The following is a 23,127-nucleotide window of genomic DNA, read 5'->3' as shown; positions in this document are numbered from 1 at the left end:
GGCTCAGTCTAGATAGTTATCTAAAGATCCTGGGTCCTTGGTTTTAACCAGTCATGCCTCATAGGCTTGCAGCATGCAAGGGACTAAGGGGACATGGGCTGGGGTGGATGGAGACTGATACTCTTTAGTATAGATGTCCCTTCTTGGTGCCACTGGGCCAGTGCTCAGCCTCAAACAGCTGTCACAGATAGAAATCCAAGTCCAGTGATGTCAGCTCCCCTGATGTTTCCAAGAGAGGTTGGAAGTCCAGATTTGTAGATGAAGTCTCCAGCGTTTGAAATGTTGACTGAGGGCACTTGGGTGACTCAGTCTATTAAGCGTCTGACATCAGCTTAGGTCATGATCTCGCAGTTTGTGAGTTCGAGCCCCGCGTCAGACTCTGCGCTGACAGCTCACAGCCTGGAGCCTTCTTCCGATTCTGTGTGTCCTGTTCTCTATGCTCCTCCTCTGCTCACACAAATATTCTTTCTCTCTCTCTTCCTCTCTTTCTCAAAAATGAATAAACATTTTAAAAATTTTGAAATTTTAGTGGGGATTAAAAGCCAAACCGATGAAGACCTTACAGAGCAAACCAAGCATCTGTGCATTTAATGGAACCTGTGGGCACCCTGTAGTGACCTCTGGCTTAAGTGAAGGCATGTGCCATCACTCAGGGACTATCCACACTCTGAATGACTGCCCCTCCCCTCCTCGAGGCTACTCCTTGCCCAGCTGGGGACCCTAACCCTCATCCCAGTCTCTGTCATGCACCTGTTACTTCTCCTGACCACCTCCCGCCTGGCTGTCACACCGCCCCCCCCACCCCCACCCCCACCCCCCGACCTTGAGTGCCTTTGCCTCGTTAACTCAGGCCCTTTCCTCCTGGCTTAGCTCTCCTGTTCGGACAACCTGTCTCTTCGCGAGGTGCTGCTGTTCCTGGACGGGGACAGGGTGTGAGCAGCTGAGGCCCACTAGCATCAGCTGCCACAGAACGTGCCCCCAGAGCCAGGCTTTTCCACAGGGGGTGATTTTGCCTCCCGGGGGACATTTGCCAAAGTCTAGAGACATTTTTGGTTTTCACAAGGGGTCTCAGTGGCACCTAATGGGTAGGTCACAGCTGCTGCTAAATATCCTACGGTGCACAAGATCGCCCCCACAACAGTGTCAGCTGGCCCACATGGCAGCACTGTCATCGCTGGGAAACTGTCGTAGAGGTGCCCAGAAGGCTTGATCATTGACCCAAGACTGGGTTGCTCCTTCCCTCTCTCTCTCTCTCTCTCTCTCTCTCTCTCTCTCTCTCTCTCTCTGTCGTATCTTCTTTCCTTCTTTGCCTTTCCACCTTTGGGTATTGTGGCCTTCAGTATGAATTGATGGAAAGTTGTAATTGCAGGCAAACTCAGGTTCAAACGACATTCCGGAAGGGGCCAACCTTAGAGACCATTTCTTTGCTTTCACAGTTATGAGGCCTCCCTGCAGAGACCCCTGCTGTGTGTTGGGCGTTTTGTTTCAAACTAGTGGTGGTAGTAGTCATTCCTAGAAAGCTCTTCTCACCTTCCCCTCTGTCCTTGCAGCTGATTTGCTACCCTCACCTTATCTCTGGCATCTAGCCCCACCCTAAGTCTCCAAATGACCGTGAGCAAGCTTGGCCTGGCCTCGGTTTCCTTATTTGAAGCAGTGCCCACTTTGTCTACAAAGGCTGGATTTCAGCTTTTGCGGGCCATTCTGCCTCTGGCAGGCGTGGCTGTGACCCAGTAGAGCTTCAGAGACAGATGCGTTGTAGGGGGCTGACCCCTGACGTACTTGCTGGGCCTGTTTGGAGGAAGGGATAGGCTGTCCCAAGGGGAGTGCGTAGCGCGGTGCCTGGTGTGTCATCACAGGTGGTCCCTGTTAGCCTGCCCCTGTTTGCTGCACTGCCTCCCTCTTCCTCTGGTCCTGCCCCACCTCTGCCATCATTTCCTACTCCTCCATCTTTCTGCCTACACGTCTGGGTCTCATACTGTCCGACACACAAATAGCCAGAAGAGGTAGGTTCAGATCTTCCCCAGCCACCACTGCCCGTTCCGATGCCTGGTGGAACTGGAAGAAGCTTGTGGGCCCAGCTTGTGTTGGGCTCTGAGCACGCTTCTGCTGGACTCCCGTACTGGAGTCCAGTCCTCGCTGGATGAGGTATTGCATACAGGGTTGAGGTCCAGGCCGTGTGCCTTGGGCAGTATCCGCGGTAGACAAAGCCATGAGGACAGATTTTAATTGGTAATAATACTGTGACAGTAGGGTAAGGAGTCGAGCGTGAACCGGACTGCACCTCGAATGCTACAGAGGTGACTGGGCATTTTAAAAGGAGAATGTGGGGAGCCTGGGTGGCTCAGTCTTTTAAGCATCTGACTTCAGCTCAGGTCACGATCTCACAGTTCCTGGTTTTGAGCCCTGCATTGGGTTCTGTGCTGACAACTCAGATCTTGGAGCCTGCTTTGGATTCTGGTCTCCCTCTCAGCCCATCTGCCACTCACAGGCGCTCGCTCTCTCTCTCTCTCTCTCTCTCTCTCTCTCTCTCTCTCTCTCTTTCTCAAAAGTAAATAAACATTAAAAAAATTTAAGGGGAGAATGAAGGAATGCTGGGGGGAGGGTTCACAGCCAGGGGTGGGGTGGGGGGAGGGGCTCAGTGAAGTCAGGGAAGGGAAAAACAGCAAAGAGCAGAAAGAGGGAATCAGTCTATATGAAACCCACCTGGGTTTGCTAACTGGCATGTGTCCAGGTTTGCTCCTACCCTCCCAAGGAGGCCGGGACACAGGAACCCTGTCTTCAGGGGTTGGCTAGAACCAACTAAATGCTTCTGGCAGCCCTGAGTTTTCTCAGGTAGGCACGACAAAGGGGGAGGGAGAGGGTATCATCCTCAGAATGTGGCCTTGAGCTGTCAGAAACTGTGTCACTGCTGGTTCCAGGCTTTATAGGCCAAGGTTGAGGCCTAGTTGAGAAGGGGCTCACAGGAAGCCGACTAGAATTTGGTCAAGGAGAAATCTTTCTCAGCAGGTTGCTTTCCTTCCCAGAAGATAGTTCTGGGGCTTCAGGGATTTGGATTCCTGCTGCCTCTCTCCCTCTAAAAGTATTTAACAGCACCCTGTTTCCACTTGACCTAGATTTCTATCTTATGTGTATTTATCGTGTGTGTAAGTAAAGTATAAATCCAAAGGCTTGGCATATAGGGAAACAACGGAACTGAAAAAAGTCCTACGCCTTTAATTTCAGTCATGAGAGATATTTAGAATCGCAAGTATGTATTACCCCAGCATTCTCAAACTTGTTGGTCTGAGGACCCCCATATATTTTCAAAACGTTGTAGACTCTCAGAGAGCTTTGGTTTACATAGATTTTATAGATTATCAATTATTCCCTGTATATTGATATTTAAACTAAGGCACTCTTAAAATGTTTACTAGTTTACTTAAAATGCCAATGACCCCCCATAACATGTCTGCACAAGTAAACATACAGACTGCACAAGTCTGAAAAATAGGTATGTTTTCCACAACAAAAACACATTTTGTGAAAAGGGGCATTGTTTTGCATTTTTGCAAATCTCTGATGTCTGCTGGATTCTCACATTTGCTCCAGCTTTCAATCTGCTGTGATTTCACACCTCGTGTGGCCTCTGGAAAATTCCACTATGTGCTTGTGAGAGAATGAGAGAAAAAGGGAACAGGATGTCTTTGTATTTTGATGGAAATAAGGACCTAGAGATGACTCAGAAGGGTCTCAGGGACCCACAGGAATCCCCAGACCACACTTTGAGAACCACCACGTTAGACCACCATTGTAAGCGTCGACTCCATTGTAATGAATTATAGGTAATACTTCTTTTTTTTTTTTTTTTTTTTTTTTAAATTTTTTTTTTCAACGTTTTTTATTTATTTTTGGGACAGAGAGAGACATAGCATGAACGGGGGAGGGGCAGAGAGAGAGGGAGACACAGAATCGGAAACAGGCTCCAGGCTCCGAGCCATCAGCCCAGAGCCTGACGCGGGGCTCGAACTCACGGACCGCGAGATCGTGACCTGGCTGAAGTCGGACGCTTAACCGACTGCGCCACCCAGGCGCCCCTATAGGTAATACTTCTTAAGCTCTCGGCCTTATTGCTAAATGCATGACGTATATTAACTCTCTTAACTCTCAGAGAGGCCTGCATGAGGGAGGTGCTAGTTAGGTCCATTTTACAGACAGGGAAAGTGAAGGTCACACAGTGTTGTGCCCAGAGCCACCCGCTGAGCAAATGGCAGAGGTCAGATCTGAATGCACTATGCCTCACGTCACTGTCTTTACCCAAGACTTAGGGCTTGCTCATTAAATGACAGCGAGGTACCAGCTAAAAATGTCCTCCTGCTGCAACTTACTAAGTGCTGAATATATATCAAGCACCATGCTAAATACTCTTTTGTTAAATAGAATTAAATATCAGTGTGCCATGTTACTTTCTGTCTCACCGTTGCAAAGTAGGTCCTCTTACCCCCTTTTTTGTAAATCAGAAAATTAAGGCTCTGAGGGGTAAATCTTGGCCTCTCCTGGGGTTAAGGGGTGAGGGCTGGATTCCAAGCCAGCTCCATCCATCCAGTGCCCTCCTTCCTTATCCCATGCTGTGTTTCCTGTTAACATAACTCAATTCGCTGAACTGAATTCGCACCAGGCTTATTATTTAGGGTTCTGTTAAAGAAGGGCCTGCCCATGCCCATCATGGCCCACGGGCTTCTCAGTACTGGCCAGCCAAGCCATGTGCAGTGTATGCCAACGAGCTTGGGCGAGAGGCCTGGGTTAGGTCTATTTGCATTGGCAGCCTGGGTAATTGCGTATTCGAATTGGGTACGACCATGCACACTGCCCCTCCACCATTCATCTACCCTGGCATTGAGGTCCTTTTGGAAGCAGGTGTGGGCTTCTCCCCCAGTGGCCCTCCCAGTGGCCTTGGTCACCCTGGTGATGGGAATGAAGCCTCAGACACTGGGTTCAACAGCAAACCACCAGTCATCTGGCTCTGCGTCTACATGGCACAAAAGAAAGCCATAAACTGGTCGTGATGAGCAAGCGGGTCGGACAGCTTGTCCCTCTGACATCATCTCTACTCCTAATAGCTGCTGAGAGGCAGTGTGGTTTTGGCGGGCATGACCACTGGACCCTGACTACCTGGGTTCAAATCCTGGCTCCTCCCCTTCCTAGATCTAGATTCAGACACGTAACATCCCTGAACCTTAGTGCTCCCATCCAAAACACAGGGAGAGAAATGGAGCATCTTCTTGATAGGGTCATCACGAGGATTACGGGAACTGGTACGTGCAGAGGGGCTTGGGATAGAGCTTCGGACATGTAAGTGCCATATGTGTATTTTCTAATAGATGGCATGTTTCGTCGGCACATGGCATGTGTCGAGCCCTGTGTTCTGTGTTTCATCAATTTGGTTCCTGGGAGGACAGTGCCAGCCTCAGCCCCCCTGGGTCGGATGAGGGAACTGAGGCACAGAGAGGTGAAATGATGTCTCCCAGATCCAAGGGTCCCTGGACACAATAATCAAGAATGAGTCAGGAGGGAGACATGATGCCCTTGGGAGTATCCATCTCTTTCTCAGTCCCTGATCTCATACAGTCCACGAATGACTTCTCATTGAGCTGGAATGACAGAACTTTGTGAGTCAGTCGTGTTGATTGGTGGCTGATTCAGAGAACGCTGAGGAACGCGTATACAGGACCTGTCATTTTACAGATGAGAAAATTGGACTGTCTCCAAAGCAAGACGGCCACCCGGGTCTTCTCCCGCCCTGTCCAGTGTTCTTTCTCTACAAAAAATAAGAGCTATGGTGTATCAGTGAGCGGGTAGTTGTAAAACAAACACAGCCACCCCCCTCCACCTCCTTAAAGCAGAAACAAGGGGCCCAGGTTCAGTCAATGGGGTGAGGAGAGACCCACTCGGAAATCGGAACATGGGAAAACCAAGGAGAAACAGACATGGATCCTTAATTCACCTCCGAACAGAAGTCCAGGTCACATAACCTGCCTCTCGGAGCCATACTGGGTTTAGCATATTTCTCCCTGATTGAAATTGGCTCCACACGTGCCCAAGGTTGAATAAGAATAGAGGACATTATTGCATTTAATTATTTCTCTAGAATAAAAATGGATTCTAGCGGCAGCCTAGACGTAAGGCATCAGCAGAGCAATTAGAGTTTTGGAGCTCTCAAGCAAACATTTGAATGTACAATCATTGTAATAAGTACATTAAAATAAAATAAGTCAAAGGGTTGCATTTGCATAAATAACTCAAGGTGAGAGTGTTGAATTGGTTAAGAATAAAGGGGACACAGCTAGTTGATCCTAATGAGAAAATAATAACCAATCTGTCCTGCAGGCAGAGACCGTCAGGGGTGAGATGGTTGAGGCCCAGTGCTCATTGGTAGCAAACCTAATCTGGATTCAGTGGTTATTCTTCTTCCTGCTTTGGGTGGCAGGCACATTCTGGAAGTTTTACATAACATTCATCCTCACTAAAATTCCCATGAGGTAAGTACTGTCATCATTCCCGTTTTCAAGATGAGGTGACTGAGGCACAGGGAGTTTGAGTCACTTCATTTCTAGCAGCATGACCTTGGTCAGGTTGTTTAACCTCCCTCTGCCTTCATGTCCTTCCCTCAATTAGGACTACTCCTGCCTGCTTCCGTGGGTGTTTGAGAGGATTCAGGACACAAGGTGTATAAAGGGCCACGGTAGGAGGGGATGTGAGTGCTGAGGACAGGACGGTTATCTTGCTTGTATCTGCCTAGAAACCTCCCACGGTTGGTTTTCGTAGGGAAGAGGACCTGGATTTGGATGTCTGGGTCTTGATTCTCTGGGGAAAGAAGAGCAGAGCAGAGAGCTGTTGACCCTTGGTGTGCAGGTGAAGAGTTACTGGGAAGGTCAGGCAGTATCTCACGTCCATAGAGGGATGGATAGAGAAAATGTGGTGTGTACATTCAGTGGAACATTATTTGGCCTTAAGAAAGAAGGAAATCCTGGGGTGCCTGGGAGGGCTCAGTCGGTTAAGCATCCAACTCTTGATTTCAGCTCAGGTCACAATCTCATGGTCCCTGGGATCGAGCCCCACATCAGGATCTGCGCTGACAGTGCAAAGCCTGCTTAGGATTCTCTCTGTCCCTCTCTCTCTGCCCCTCCCCTGCTCATACATGTCCCCTCCCCCCTCAAACATATTTTTTTAAAAAAAGAGAAGGAAATCCTGCCATATGCAATACCATGGATGGACCTGGAAGACAATGCAAGATGAAATAAAGCTAATCACAGAAATACAAATACTGCATGAGCCCACTTAGGCGAGACAGCTAAAATAGTCACACTCAGCGAATCCATAAAATGGTGGTTGACAGGAGCTGGGGGAGCCAGAAATGGGGAATTGCTAATCAAGTGGCATAAAGTCTCAATTACGCACGATGAATACATTCTAGAGATGTTTTGTACAACATTACACCTATAGGTAGCAATATAGCATCATGCGCTTAAAAATGGGTTAAGAGAGTAGATCCTATGTTAAGTATTCATACCACAATAAAATTTTAAAAAGAACAGAGTGGGTACAAGCCAAGGGAGAATTCATCAGCTACTGTAGAAAGCAGAGGTGACTCCATGAGCCAGGAGATCTCAGACCTCTGAATGACGCCTGGTTGTCATTGAATGTGCCCCTCACTGACCTTTCTGGAAGCTGTCTAGTATCTTTGAACTCTTGATTCCAGAAGACAAATCTTTCCCTTTCCTCTTGCCCTGGAATCTTTTGATTTCCTTTGGCAGCTGTGGAGCGTCTGGGGCCAGGCGGAAGGCCACAGGGAGACACAGAGCCAACCATTCCCATTGTGGGGGCCTCTCTGAGTAGATGACGCATTAATCAGGAGTTATATTAGAATTGATGGTGGCGCCTGGCCCTGATATCACAAATTAACTGGAGGAATCAGATGTTCTCCGATGGTCAGATTAGCTTCATTGATTGCAGTGTTTCCTGTGTCTGGTTTTGTCTGGAGAAGTTCTTCCAGAAAGTGAGAGAGAACGAGAGCTTTTGAAATCGGTGGCTTATGGAGGTTTTCTGCTCAGACTTGTGATCCTCCCTTAATGAGGAAAGAGAGCAACCCCAGAATAACACTTGGGCTGTGTGTGATAAGAGAGGATACACATTGCTGCAAAGACAGAGACTCTTCCGCTTACTCCCACCTTCTTGTTAACTCCTAGAAAACGAGCTTGGGGTCAGAACTGAAATTCATGTTTTCAGACAGCAGTAGTCATCGAACTGATTTTCTGTCAGAGGCAAAACCAAACGAAAAAAGGCACCCCAAAACTGACTCCTGAATCTGAGGACCGCTCGGAGGAAGAAAGCAGCCCAGGTTGGCTCCTGTATCAGTCAGGATGAGTTACTCTGCTGCCGTAACAAAGATCCCCATGAGTCAGTGAGGGAAACAGCACAAGAGTTATGAGAGTTGGTCCCCGCTCCACACTATGCTCACTTGGGGATGCCGGACCTTCACCATCAGGAGTGTGGTGGGATGCTATGGAGGAAAGGGGAATGTGGCAAACCGTGCCCTGATTCCTTTCGCTTGTCTTGGCCACAGCATGTTGCTTGGCTGTGCCTGATTTGCAGGGTATGGGGAGTACAGCCCTACCGTGTGCTGAGATGAAAAAGAACTGAAGTGTTTGTCAAGAGCCTTATTGGAAAACCAGCCTCCCAAGACCCATTTCCATTCCAGCCTGGGCTAAGATGAACAAAGAGGGAAACCGCCCCTCCACTCCCCGCAGTAGACAAGGGGGAGCTCACTCCTCCTCAGTTTACCTCCCAGCCAAACAGAAGGGGCGGTGCACCGTAGCAAATTGTAGAAGCAGACCTGTGCGATCTCACTTCCTACCCCAGTTGACTTTGGGCAGGCCACTGAGCATCCTCGAGCTCTCCCCCCCATCTTTTGTAAGATGGGAGAAGCGCAGTACCTGCCTTGGAAGTTGTTTTTGAAGGTTGAGTGGCACCCCACATGTCAGGACTTAGTTTGGTGCGTGGCACCTGGTATGTGCTCAGGAAGGTTAGAGCGACAGGCCTCGGCTTCTCTTTGTGTCAAGTGGCAAGGACAGTAATGCTTACGGGGTGACTGCATCCAGGAAGTGATACCTGTGAGCCACTGAGTCTGTGGTGTGTGACTTGTGGAAAGTGCTCAAGAATGTGGCTGAGAGGCTGCTTGGGTTTCTGTGAGGGCCTCTGGACAGGAAGAAGGGAAAAGACCAACATCAGGGGGGTTCACTTAGGTTATAAGAACAGAGGTGTGGTGTCTCAGCAAGGGTGATTTCTTGGAAGAAGTGTGGGGAGGGAAGAAGGGCTGGAAGCAGGGGTCAGAGCTGACACTTTGCCCTTCACGGACCAGGATAGAAGACTTGTGTATCACCAGCAGCTGTGCTGGGACCCAGTACAGACTCCGCTCTCCCTTCTTGGTGGCTGCTTCCTCCTTCCTACTCCTTTACCTCCTGGCTCTTGCTGCCTTGTGGCCCTACTTACCGTCCCTCTTTCTGTGTGACTGCTTGCATCCTGATGAGCCACTGGCCAGACTTGAGATGGCTCCTTGGAGGTGGCATGCGTATTCCAGATCCACGTAGCTGGGCTGGAGTGGATGGGAAGGGACCCTGTGGTCGGAGGTCAGGCTGCAGTGCCCAAGGACCTGGAGTGATGAGGGTCCACAGGGCTCTATAGCTTCTTGCAAGTGGGTAGGGGAATTGGTAACCCAGGCCATGGGGCCTGCAGCCTAATCCCAGCTTCACCACCAACCAGCTGGGGTACGTTGGGCAAGCTCACGAACGGTCAGTTCCCTCACATGCAAAATGAGAAGACTAGTGATGTTCCGGAGAAATTGGTGCTGGATCCTGGAGAGATGGGGCAAAGGCAACAAGGAGGCAGCCATATGTGACTTCTTTTCCAGACCATTACTAGGCCACGTGGGAACAGTGGGCACAGGGATGTAAACCAAGCCCAGGGGAAGAGGAACCTCCTGAGCCCATACTCCTGGAGAGCCGGTGTCTGCCTACTTTTTCTTAAAAGGCCAGATAGAAATATTTAGGCAGGCCAGAGGGATCGTATTGCAACCATCACTTCTGGTGTTGGAGCGGGAAAGCAGTCATAGACAGTACATAAGCCAACAGTGGTGGCTGTTTTTCAATAAAACTTTATTTACAGAAGTGGATGGCACTCAGGATTAGGCCCCCGGGGGCCACAGTTTGCCCACCTGCTAGAGTAGGAGCTGCGTGGAGAACTTCAGCCCACTCACAGGCCCCAGCCCCGCCTCTGCCATTTTGTTTGACCATCTTCTTCCCTGGCAACTGTTAACAGGCACATTTAGGAAAACCGAAGGGGATTCTTCCCTCAGAATTGCTACTGATGGCCATTGTGTTTCTATAGCAACGGGGGTAGATTTATGGAGCCAACTAGCATCGTCTGTGGCTCTAGAGGTCCCCTCTGGGTCTAGCTTTAGAACAGTGGGTACTCTTTTCAGGTTAAGGCCTTGGTAATGGGCTCTATGCAGAAGCAACTTGTTTTGGAAATGATGCAAGGTGTTCGTTGAATGGTACATTTGCTATGAGCTCAAAACGGCCAGGGCCCGCCTAGGCATGGAGAAGCTGAGTTGGGGGCCTTCCTGGAAAGATTCCTAGCAGGCATGGTCTCCAGAAGGACTCTTGGCCTTTCTCCTGACACCCGGTGACTTAATCAGTTCTGCTCCAGGTACAAACATCAGGAGTCGAGCCCAAACACAAGAGTGTTACAGGTTTGCCTCCCCGCCCGGGATTCATTGTAAAGATCATAATGCAACAGGTGCTTTTCCTCCAAAACAGCCAGGACGTCTCTCCCTCAGAGTTCACTCTGGCTCCACCTCATTTCTCGTATGGGTGTAGACCTCTGAGCATGTCCAAAGGAAGTAGATTATATATAATATCCTGCCTATATTTTCTCCCCTTATAACTTTCTTATGACATTCCCAGCCCTTAAATAAACCATCACAGCACTCTCTGCTAGAAGGTAAACAGGAAACTAGAACAGAATATCCAGGATCCAGGGGCAGAAACAATTAAGGAAACTTACTTGAAAGGGAGGCGTGGTTAGTTACAAAGCATTGGGGTCCATGGACATAGCATTTAGATTTTTCAAAGTCTTGGTCCCTAGTTGGAACATCCTTCTATTTCCAGATGGGGAAACTTAGGTCCGGAGAGCAAAGTCTACCTTAGGTTAAGCCCATAGGGAAGGTATCACACGAAACTGGGGCCCAGACCTCCAAACCTATGTGCCCCACTCTCCAGGGGCCAACCTACTTGGCACGACCGCTCAGTGACATTTCTCCTCTGTGTTTCCTCCCGTCTTCTCCAGGACGGCTACTTTTCTCACCGGCCAAAAGAGAAAGTGCGAACAGACAGCAACAATGAGAACTCCGTCCCCAAAGATTTTGAGAATGTGGACAACAGCAACTTTGCCCCTAGGACTCAAAAGCAAAAGCACCAGCCTGAGCTGGCAAAGAAGGCCCCGAGTAGACAGAAGGAGCTCTTGAAGAGGAAGCTGGAGGAGGAGAAGGGGATGGGGCATCCGTTCCCGGGCAAGGGCACCAACGAGGTGCTGCCTCCTGGTGAGAAAGCCGCCGTGAACGGGAGCCGTGGGAAGGATGTCCCAAGACAGCCCCACAGCAGGAAAAGCGGGGGCAGCTCCCCTGAGATCAAGTATGACCAGCCCCCCAAGTGTGACATCTCGGGCAAGGAGGCCATCTCTGCCCTGTCCCGTGCCAAGTCCAAGCACTGCCGCCAGGAGATCGGGGAAACCTACTGCCGCCACAAGCTCGGGCTGCTGATGCCCAAGAAGGTGACTCGGTTCTGCCCCCTGGAAGGTAAGCTCGAGCCCTGGCTCCGACTCATCCTCCTGCTCAGTGCCGTTCTGCTCCCATTTCTCAGACCTTCTGAGAAGGAGCGCCCTATTTTGCCCTGTTTTTCTTATTTTTTTTTTTAACATTTGTTTAGTTTTGAGAGAGAGACAGAAACAGAGCATGAGTGGGGGAGGGTCAGAAAGAGAGGGAGACACAGAACCGGAAGCAGGCTCCAGGCTCTGAGCTGTCACAGCACAGAGCCTGATGTGGGGCTTGAACCCATAAACCGCGAGATCATGACCTGAACTGAAGTCGGATGCTTAACCGACTGAGCCTCCCCGGCTCCCCAGGACCACCCTATTTTCCAAACCCCTGATCAACACAAAAGATATTTTCTTCTGGGAGTGTTTGAATTCTGAAGTTTTATATAAGAAAAGCTTTGGAAAAATCAAGTTACGTTTGGTTATAGCTTTAGCCAATCGTCATTATGGCAATGGGTAAAAGACACAAAATCAGGGCTGATGTGGAATCCGAGGTGATCACATTCCGTAGGGTTCGTTTTCTCTCTCCACAGACTATTGGGATTAAGATTGACACAAATATTACTGTAATTGAATATGATTTGAAAGGTTTCTAATTGGTTACATTGACTTTGGAGGTTCTGCAAAAACAACCTTCCTGTTTTCTCTATCTAAAATTCCTTCCTCTCTCCTTCCCACCATCTGTCTCTCCCCACTTCCCACCCTGTACTGGGGACTCTTCTATGTGCTGATGGCCAGTGACAAATCAGATGTCTTGCTGTGATACAGGGAGAGGTTGGGGCTATAACAGGTGTTCATAAGCACAGCAGGGTGTGGGGGATGGTTCAGAAGGTGTGAAGTGTTACTCATTGTATTTCTGCACCTGACCTCATGCCCTTGACCAGATCTCATGTGTTTCTTGGTGTGTATTACTTCCTCCAGTGCCTGCAAGGGACAGGCAGTTAGGGAGTGCTCGCTATGTGCCAGGCACTGCACGAGGCACTTAGCATTCTGTTAGCTCATGTTAGCTCATCTCATCTACCATCCTGTGATGTTAGCCCTGTCGTGAGCCTAATTTTTTTTTCCACTTTTTAGGATTCAGGTCAGATAGACAGGAGCCATGTGTGTAAGAGGTGTGAAGGGATATGCAACAAACCCCTTAAGTGTTGGTTCCCCTTTGTGCAGGGTGCAGACAACCTTGGATTCGTCCTCAATGTTTTATCTGTATTTTTTTGAGTTTTCAGTTGTGAACGTGTATGTGGACTCTACTCTCTTTTAAATGGAAAGATTTAAAAAGAAAAGGTTCATTTCTCCCTTGGATTTCAACGCTAGTCTGAGCTGTCCATGCGGTGTGCATTTATATTCCTGATGGCACTTGGCTGATAGGGTGTAGGGATGAATGAGTGGAGGAAGAAGTTTCCAGAATCTTTTGTTTACCGGCACGTGACTCAGCAGAGAAGTGTCGGAGGCCTGAGTTGAATGCCCTTCGGTGAAAATAATTCCGGGTACTTCTTCTACCAGGGGCCAACCCTCTGTTTCTGCAAAGGGCCAGAGAGAAAACAGTTGAGGCTTTGCGGGCATACAGTCTCTGTGCCAACTACCCGACTCTGCTGTTGTGGCGCAAAAGGAGCCGTGAGCGATATGTGCACAGAGCACTTAGTTATGTTCCAAGAAGACTCAGTGTACAAAAGCAAGCGGTGGGCAGGCTTTGGCCTGTGGGCCGTAGTGTGCGTACCCCTGCTAGATCCTAATCTCACGTAGTAGTATTTTCCACCCGCTTTGTGCCTTATGTCATTGATTCCTCACAACAGCCCTGGAAGGCAGGTCTGCTATCAGCCCTTTGTATCGATGAGGAAATTGCTCCTGAAAGATGTTTAGGACGTGGTGAGAGGTGTGTGGCTAGTCGAGCTGGGATTGGAACTCGGGTCGAAGAGCCTTTCCCTCGTCAGGAGGCAGAAGGTTTCACTTTAGCTCACACCGTCGGACCTTGAGGATGCCTGCAGCCTGGAGGTGGTATTTCTCAATGCTCAGTAGCCCTTGCAAGGAGCAGGGAGGGCGGTAATGGGGAAACAAGAGAGCCGAAGTGGCCAGTGGAGGCCAGGGGCTCCCACCCTGTGCTGAGACACCCCCAGGGTGGTTGGGCAGCGTGTTTCCCGGGGGTTTCCCGTGGACTCCACTGCGTCAGCCAACATGGCACACCCTCCCGGGACCTCTGAGCTGGTTAATAAGATTGGCATTTAAGAGCCATTGCACACCCAGCCCGGCAATGCATTAATTTGCTGCACCACAGCCTCCCCTTTTGCAATAAATTTACTGTGAATAGACTAATTGCAAAATAACCCTAATTGGGTAGTTATCAATGAACAACTTCCCGTGGAACAAAACGGCTTACAATTAATAGCATTTAAGCCATAAACTATTCTTCTGCAGAAAGCTAAGATGTAATTACACCCCATACGGAGATCGTATTCCCTTTCTGGAAACCATGACACCCGGATTTCCCTCTGCTTAGGAGGGATTTGAGCTTCAGCCTATGGCCCTTTTATTTCCTGCTACATGAGGAAATGGAGGTAGGAGGGCAGGGAGATGTAATATGTGTGTAAATACACATATGTGCACACACGGATGTATGCACGGGGTTTGTCATGTTGCCGAACTCCATATCACCCAGACTTCAGCCAATATGGTGCCGGAAGTTGGATATAATTAGGGAAGCAGTTCTTTGGGGGGGGGGGGTGTCTGAAAAACCCAGAGGAAAGGAAATGGGGTTTGAATGTCAACTTTGTAAATGGCTTCTGCTCCTCGCGCCCCCTGCCCCCATCCCGGCCCTTTGACTCTAGCAGCACTCAAGGAAAAGGAAGAGTCTAGAACCCCAGGAGCGGGTTTGCTATCTTTGGGGCCGTTCCTTGCCTTTGTGAATTAACCACTTGGCTCCGCCTCCTGGAGGCAGCACCTGGCATGGCAGCGCATGTCCCCATGCAGAGGAGAGATCCCTACGCCATCTGCTCACAGCCACCGAGAGATCTGTCCGCTCACAGCCTCCAAGAGGGGGATGCCTGGATGGTGGGAGATCATCCCGTGGTGGTCTCTCACTGCAGCCGCCAGGCCACCCGCCCGAACCCCTTCTGCAGCCAGGCAGCCCCCACAATTGGCTGGGCTCCCTGTCCCTTCAGCTGGACCTCCTACTGTTTGATGGAGATGAAACCATGTCAGATGGAAGGCTAAGGGTGGCCTGGGCTGGAAAAAGAGATTTTCTCCAGCCACAGGGTTTTGAATTGCGGTTGTGCCTTTACTAGGTGTGTGAGACCCTAACCTCTCGGTGCCTCAACTTCCTCATCTGTAAGATGGGCACAAAGACTCCTACGCTATCCTCATAAGGATTGCCGGCTGCAGTGGGAGCATGCGTATAAAATGCTTGGCGTGGACGGGGGATAGGCTGTTGGCAGTGGTATAAATGAAGGGAGCATTGAGAAATGGAGCGAATAGAAGGCCTCCTCAATGCTGACTTCCTGTGGCACCCCACCTTGTCTGGCTACCACCCCTCCCCCCACCTCCAGATCTCAGCCCAAATGCCACCTCCTCAGGGAAGTCTTCCTGGACCACATCTCCCCGGGAAGCCCTGACCACAGGAGAGACACTGACCCTGGGGAAGGGCAGAGGTAGTTTTTCTAACAAATGGCTTCCTTGATAAAGACTCTTCAACCTGTAGCTGGCACTCTGGTGCCAGGTGCTAGGTAATGCAGGTTTTAATGCCTCATTACAATTAGAACAATTAAATACCAGGAAGCCCCCTCCAAAGGCCTCATAGGCCTCTAGCCTCCCTCCATCTGGAGTTAAAATGCTCCGAGGAAGGACCGCCATCCCCCACCCCAGTCACCCAGGTCTGTCCCGCATGCATTCTCTGCAGTGCTAGGTAAAGCCAGTGGAGCCGTGCTTCCAAAGGCCTTTGCCTTCTGCAGCCTGCACGTTTGGGTGGAGAATAAGCTGGGGAAGATGTGAGACGTTTCCAGAGAAAGCTCTCAGCTGGGAGGTAGGGTGGGCTGCCACCGGACCAGGAACTTGGGCCTGAGCCCCTGGGTGACAGGGCAGTTCCCTGGTGAGTGACAGGCAGTGGGCTAGTCCTTTGCAGTCAGCTGACCAGCCGCGGGGCTGCGAGCATTTGCACCTGACGGGGGAAGCTGGCTCGAGTGTGAGGGCTAGAGATGGACAGAAAGGGGGTTTCCGATAGAAAGGCAACCGTTCAGGGAGCTGACAATGGTCTTTACCCATCAGCCTTTACGGGAGGCCAGAGGCTCTGGACACATGGGCTTCTGGACGGCGGTAGCCGGCTGCCTGCTTCAGAGTGGCAGATGGCACAGCCAGCTGCAGGAGGGCTGTCTGCTGTCCATCTCTCTGCATCCCGGGGGCAGTGGGATGACTACACAGCACGCATAGCTGGCTTCTAGAAAGCATGGTTGGCAGACTGGCACGGGAGGAAGACGGACATGTGGATGTCAGTTTGGCCAGTCTGAGTGCCCTGGGGCCCGTGCCTCAGTTTCCCCACCTGTCAGCCAGAGACCCTGACACCCCCCCACCCCCGCCCAGGATTTTTGCGGTATCCATCACGATGAGGAAATGAGAGAACAGCTGTGGAAGGTTAAAAGGCACCACATATCCCAGGACTGCATAGATCTCCTGCAGTCTGGCTAAGTGGCCGGGGCTGATTTGGTTTTCAAAAGGCCAGATTTGCAGAGGCCCCAGTCAGACCCTTCCGGGGCTCCTGTTGAAGAAGGCACAAAGCCCAGGAGAGAGGAGGTATTTCAGGGGTGGTTCCCTGGGATCAGAAAAACCGGGTCCCGGAGGTGCTTCTTGGGCTTCTCATGGAGGGAAAGAGACCGTGCGGAGTCCAGAGAACATCATCAGCCCTCACTTACGGGGCACCCAGTAGGCAGTGTTGAAAGCCAGTCCTCTGCAAGTGTTGTTTATTGAGGGCCAGATTGTAAATATGAGGCTTTGCAGGCCATATGGTCTCTGTCACAACCACTCGATTCTGCGTGGAAGAGTCAATAGATCAATAAATGACCAGCTGGCTGCGTTCCAATGAAATTTCGCTGATGGTCACCAAAATGTGAATTTCATAAAATTTTCATGTGTCATAAAATGTTATTCTTTTGATTATCTTTCAACCATTTAAAAATGTACCAAAAAGTCTTGTTAGCTTGAAGGCTGTACCGAAATAGGCAGCCAGGGGCTATAGTCGGCCGACCTTTGTTCCAGGACCTGACCCATAGCAGTGAGCAAATGCAGAGAATGCGTTGTTCCTGCGGGGTCTCGACTGGCACAGCTCGCGCCACCGAGTCCCCTGACCTAAGATGGACAGTGACTCTGAGAGGTGTGCCAGGAGATAGCGCCCCCTTCACGGAGCTTCTGCCCTAAAAGGAGAGGCCATAGGTGGCAAGTGAGCCAGTGGGTCTAGGGCCTGCCGTCTGGTGTAATGAAGCCGTGAAGACAAAGCAGAGAGGACAGGATGGGGACACTCGAGTTAGTTGATCACAGAGGCCTCTCTGAGCAGCAAGTGAGGGCAGTGCCACAGGGGAGAGGAACAGTCCTGGCAGACGGCCTGGCCTGTAGAAGCAGCCAGGTCAGTGTGGCTAGGCAGGGCAGGTGGCAAGGGCGGAGGGACAAGGGGTCGGCCCCAGGGGTAGGACAGGCCATGGCAGGGAGTTTTCACATGTCGTTTTTAGTGACATGGGAGCCGATGGTAGAACTGAACATTTCTAACATGATCTTACTTCACTTTTTTTTTTTTTAACTTTATGCTACTTAAAATTTTTTTTAATGTTTGTTTATTTTTGAGAGAGCACAAGCAGGGGAGGGGCAGAGAGAGAGGGAGACAGAGAATCCCAAGCAGGCTCCAGGCTCTGAACTGTCAGCACAAAAGCCCACGCAGTCCCCGAACCCATGAACTGCGAGATCATGACCTGGGCCAAAATTGGACGCTTAACCAACTGAGCCACCCAGACGCCCCAATTTTATGCTACTAAAGGACTTTGTTTTATTTTATGATAAGAATACTTAACGTGAGATCCACACTCTTCACAAATTAAGGGTACAATGCAGTATCAGTACACGTGGGTGCCATGTTGTACGAAAGATCTTAGACCTAATCTTACTCAACTGAAACTTTACACCCACTGAAGCCCCTTCCCTGCCCTCCCAAGCACTGGTGGCCACCATTCTACACTGTTTCTATGAGTTTGACTTTTAGATGCCTCATTTAAGTGCCATCGTTCCATGTTTGTTTTCTGTGACTGGCGTAGTTTGCTCAGCATAGTGGCCTCTGGGTGCATCCGTGCTGTTGGACATGGCAGGATTTTTCCTTCCTTTTGAAGGCTGAACAGTATTCCATTGTTAAGTATATGCCACAGTTTTTAATCCCTTCCTCCGTCAGTGGACTTTCGTTTATTTCCGCATCCCAGCTGTTGCGAATATTGCTGCAATGAACGTGGGCATGCCCATATCTCTTTGAGACCCTGATTTCAACTCTGAATAAACGCCCAGTAAGATAACACCTCCACACATTTGGAGGGCCATTACCAAAAACAAAACAAAACAGAAGACAGTGTTGGCGAGGATGTGGAGAAATTGGAACCTTTGTGTACTGTTGGCGGGAATGCAAAATGGTGCAGGCACTATGGGAGGTACTATGGAGGTTTTCAAGAAATTAAAATAGACGGTTAAGCATCCAACTCTGGATTTTGGCTCGCATCATGATCTCGCGGTTCATGAGTTCGAGCCCCTCATTGGGCTCTGCGATGACAGTGCAGAGCCGGCTTGGGGTTCTCTCTGCCCCTCCCCCACTCTCACTCTCTGTGTCTCTCAAAATAAATAAACTTAAAAAAAATAGAACTACCCTATGATTCAATAATGTCACTTTTTTTTTTTTTTAATTTAAATTCATGTTAACATATAGTGTAGCATTGGTTTCAGGAGTAGATCTTAGTGATTCGTCCCTTACGTATAGTGCTCAGTGCTCATTCCACCAAGTGTCCTCTGTAATGCCCATCTCCCACCCACCTCCCCTCCACCAACCTTCAATTTGTTCTCTATATTTGAGTCTCTTACAATTTTCCTTCCTTTCTGTTTTTATCTTTTTTTTCTTCCCTTCCCCTATGTTCATCTGTGCTGTTTCTTAAATTCCACATATGAGTGAAGTCATAAGGTGTTTGTCTTTCTCTGATGGACTTATTTCGATTAGCATAATGTCCTCTAATTCCATCCAGGTAGTTGCAAATGGCAAGATTGCATTCTTTTTGATTGCCAAGTAATACTCCATTATATATATATACATACATATATATATATATACACGTATATACGTGTATATATATATATATACACATATATATGTATATATATATATATATATATATATATATATATATATATATATACCGTATCTTCTTTATCCATTCATCAGTGGATGGACATTTGGGCTCTTCCCATACTTTGGCTATTGTCAATAGTGATGCTGTAAACACAGAGGTGCGTGTGTCCCTTTGAATCAGAATTTTTGTATCCTTTGGATAAATACCTAGTAGTGGAATAGCTGGGTCATAGGGTAGTTCTATTTTTAACTGTTTGAGGAGCCTCCATACTGTAGAGTGGCTGCACCAGTTGGCAAGAATCTCACTTCTGATCTGATTGTCTTTTAAGGAAGGAGTCAAAACAGAGCAGTTGTGGAGAGGTTCTTACTGGGGTCAGTAGAGGATTTGCTAGCAGGCAGGAGCTATTGGGATTGGCCAGTGGACCAGCTGGGGGTGACTGTCAGTTGGTGCTCTGGCCTCAAAACACAATGACCACTCAAGCCTGATCTTTCAGCAAAGAAATTTATTGAACTCCTACTGTGTGCCAGGCAGTGGTGGCCCACAGTCCCTCAAGACCCACCCCACCCCCCACACTGGGAGGTGAGTTCCAATAGGCCAATCCCGCAATGCCTTGTCCTTCTCAAGCACTGTGGTGTTAATTCCCCACCACTGTCCCAGTCTTGGAATCATAAAGAAAGCCAGCTGCCACCCACAAGGCTTTTTAGAAAGCTAAATATGTAGTTACGGGAAATATCATAAATGGCCCCTTCACCTCCCGCCCACCTCCTCTTCTTCCCCCAGGAACATTCTGCCAGCTGTACAGTTTTGCCACTCACTTTAAAACTTGTCATTAGGGTATGTTTGTTCCCTAACTGCCATGCCTGAAAGCCAAGCTGGAAGGTTTAGGTGCAGAGAGAAGCTGCAAACCACAGCCGCGGAAAGAGCATATTTGAGACCATAGGATCAGGGTTCGATGGATATTTTTTCCCCATTCTTGTGTGCACACAATGACACCTATAGACGGTATTGGATGCGTGTTTATAACCCACATTTGTGGACCACTGCTTGGAGCAGCTTGGTGGAGAGCTAATCGGCTTCCCTTTCATTTGAGGCTAGAGGGAGGCTGGGAACGCAGTGACTGTCCTGAGTTTCTGGATGTTGGCCCAGCCCTGGATGGAGATCAGAGATGCCTACGCCTCAGACCACCCTCCTGTTAGCACTGCCCCTCCCTCCCGCACATAGCACGTGGAGACACTGGTGGGCCAGTCTCTGTCACCAGGAATGTTGCAGGCCACTTGGGATTGCTAATAATTCAGGTTCCACACTTGGCACATTCCCCTTTTGACACGTTGGAGCAGAATCATGGAGTCTCCTAGCACCTGACACCATGCTGGACATACAGGAATTACCTGTTGCTCGATGAGCGAATGAACCCCTGAAACTCCATCCTCTTGCTTTCTTGCAGCTCACTGAGAATTTAGGAGAACCCCAGAGATGTTCTTGGAAATTGGTCCTGAAGATAATCAGCGTTCTTCCCCTTAGCATTCTTAAATATGTTTCTTTTGGTCCACCTAGTGAACGGATTCATTTCGAGAAGTTACCCCACACCCAGCATGGTGCTAAGTACTGGGATGCAGTAAACGAGAGGAGATCCCACCTTACGGAGCTCACAGTCCTGGGGTGGGGGTGGCGGGCAGACAAGGAACGGAGAGACACAGGGTAACGGCAAACTGCCATATGCGTGGAGAGAGGGAAAAGATCCAGGAAGCCAGAGAGGCTATCCCTGAATGACTTCCAGAAAGCAGTGGACAAAAGGTGGTCAGACATGGGTTTGGTCTCATTGTGGAAGAACATGCTAAGATTAGGAGCAAACCCCAAAAGGAACAGTTTCTAGTTTTGGGATATACCGAGGCCTTTCATTCAACAGCTGTTTATCAAGCGTCCACTGTGCTGGGCACTAGATTTGGGGAGATTCACTTGGAGGGAAAAGAGACAGAATCCCTGTCTTCATGGAGCTTGTAGCCTGTGAAAGGTGGGAGGGTACATCCATGAATCAGATCGCAAGAATAAAAAATCGCAACAGGGACCATCATTTCTGCAGAGTCATGTGGTGGCAGGTCAGTTGGGCTGAGAGTTGAAGTGTGGGAGGAGTTAACTAGGGGAAAGGTGGGAGGGGGAACATTCCGGGCCTAGGGTGCCTTGTGTGCAAAGGCCCTGAGGCAGGAGGAGGCTGTAGGGAGGTTGAGGAACTAACAGTGCTGCTCCCCAGGGAGCTCTGAGTTTGAGCAGGAGGGTCAGTCTGTCATCTTCCCAGCCAGGTGTTAATTCCCAAAATGTCTGGGTTAGATGATTCCCGTCTTTACCTTAAGTGAAGAAGAATGAAACGGAAACGTGTCTCTGAGGGGCAAAGTGAAGTCGTGCAACAGCCAGGGGAAGATCAGCCCCAAAGACAGGCAAGGTTCTGGAAGGCGAGACAGAGGACAGGTGCCGCATCCTCTCTCCAGAGAACTGTGTTCCTTCTGCCTTTGGGGACTGACCCACACTCTTAGCCCTGGGCTCAGGCTGCCCGCTCCTGGGGGACCTCACCTCCTGTGGCACCGTTGTTTCTCATGACACGCAAGGCACAGAGGGAACTTCTCCCTGCAGTAGCGTCCCAGCATGGGACACAGATTCACGCGGGCCCTGTGCTCTGGGCTGCTTCGATCTCAGCAGCTAAGGCACAGTTATGGAAAGGATCTGAACCGGACTGACCTGAAAGATTTGAAAGGCAGCCCCTGCTCCCACTGCCTCAGCAGTAACCGCCTCTGACAGCACATCTGTCTTCCGTAAGCCTCGCTCCTTACCTATGCGGTGGGTTGTTAGATGCCCCCCGCCCCCACCGCCTCTTTGGATTGCTGAATGAGGTACTGTCTTTCAGGTTAGTTATTCCCTCTCTTCAGCCAGCAGATGCTTACCAAGCACCCATTAGAAATCAGCAGCGGATGGTGAGTGTTCTGGAAGCCTCCAGGGTGGGCAGGGTGGACCTGCTTCCACAGCAAGGCAGTTTATGATCCTTTTCTCAGCTTCTGGGAGTATCTTGCTCTGAAACCGCCCCGGGATGAGCCAGAGAATAGCAGTTCAGAGGGCAGCATTCTGGCCTTCTGCGCCGTTTCTTCCCTTGGGTGAAGCTGGCTGTGTGTCAGCCAGCTGGGGCCCAGAAAGCACTGACCTAGTGCAGAAAGAGAGAGCCCATGCCTGTGGATGAAAGTTGTATCCAAGCTGGTCCCTCCCTTTTACACAAACCAACACAACCAGGTTGATTTTGCTCTTCTCTCAAAGTTTTTGGCAGGTAAGGGTAAGGAGTTCCTTCAAATACCGCTTTCTTCTGGAAGTCTCCTGTGATTCCCTCCCCAAGTTTCCATGAGGTGCCCAGACTGTGTTCCCCCAATCATGTTTCTGGTCCCCACTGGAACACATGTTATGCTGGAATCTTCTGTGGTCCTCACTTAGCTGAAGGCCAAATCTCATCTGTGTGTGTGTCCTGTTGGGTTGCCAGCCCTTGCAGAGCCTGGGATGTGTGAGTGCTTATGTCTTAGGCACTTGCTGAGTGCGATTGGAGCGCCTGGGTGGCTCAGTCGGTTAAGCACCCAACCCTTGATTTCAGCTCAGGCAATGATCTCGCGGTTCGTGAGTTCGAGCCCCATGTTGGACTCCGTGCTGGCAGTGTAGAGCCTTGCTTGGGATTCTTTCTCTCCTCTCTCTCTCTCTCTCTCTCTCTGCCCCTACTCTGCTTGCACACTCTCTCTCAAAATAAATAAACTTAAAAAAAAATTAGCCAGTTGCTGGGGCACCTGGGTGGCTCAGTCGGTGGACCGTCCGACTTCGGCTCAGGTCATGATCTCGTGATCCGTGAGTTCAA

General features: G+C 49.7%; 1 protein-coding gene across 1 annotated transcript in view; it reads left to right on the top strand.

Moving 5' to 3' along the window:
* Positions 1 to 23,127, top strand: part of XYLT1 (xylosyltransferase 1) — a 309,894-nt gene that overhangs the window by 159,392 nt on the left and 127,375 nt on the right. The window contains exon 3 of the mRNA XM_060648611.3: positions 11,380 to 11,887. Within this exon, the coding sequence (XP_060504594.2) occupies positions 11,380 to 11,887 (508 nt within the window). The remainder of the gene's footprint in view (positions 1 to 11,379; positions 11,888 to 23,127) is intronic.

This window comes from Panthera onca, chromosome E3, assembly GCF_046562875.1.
Source record: "Panthera onca isolate mPanOnc1 chromosome E3, mPanOnc1 haplotype 2, whole genome shotgun sequence".
Lineage (NCBI taxonomy): Eukaryota > Metazoa > Chordata > Mammalia > Carnivora > Felidae > Panthera > Panthera onca.
This window is presented reverse-complemented; position numbering and strand designations above follow the sequence as displayed.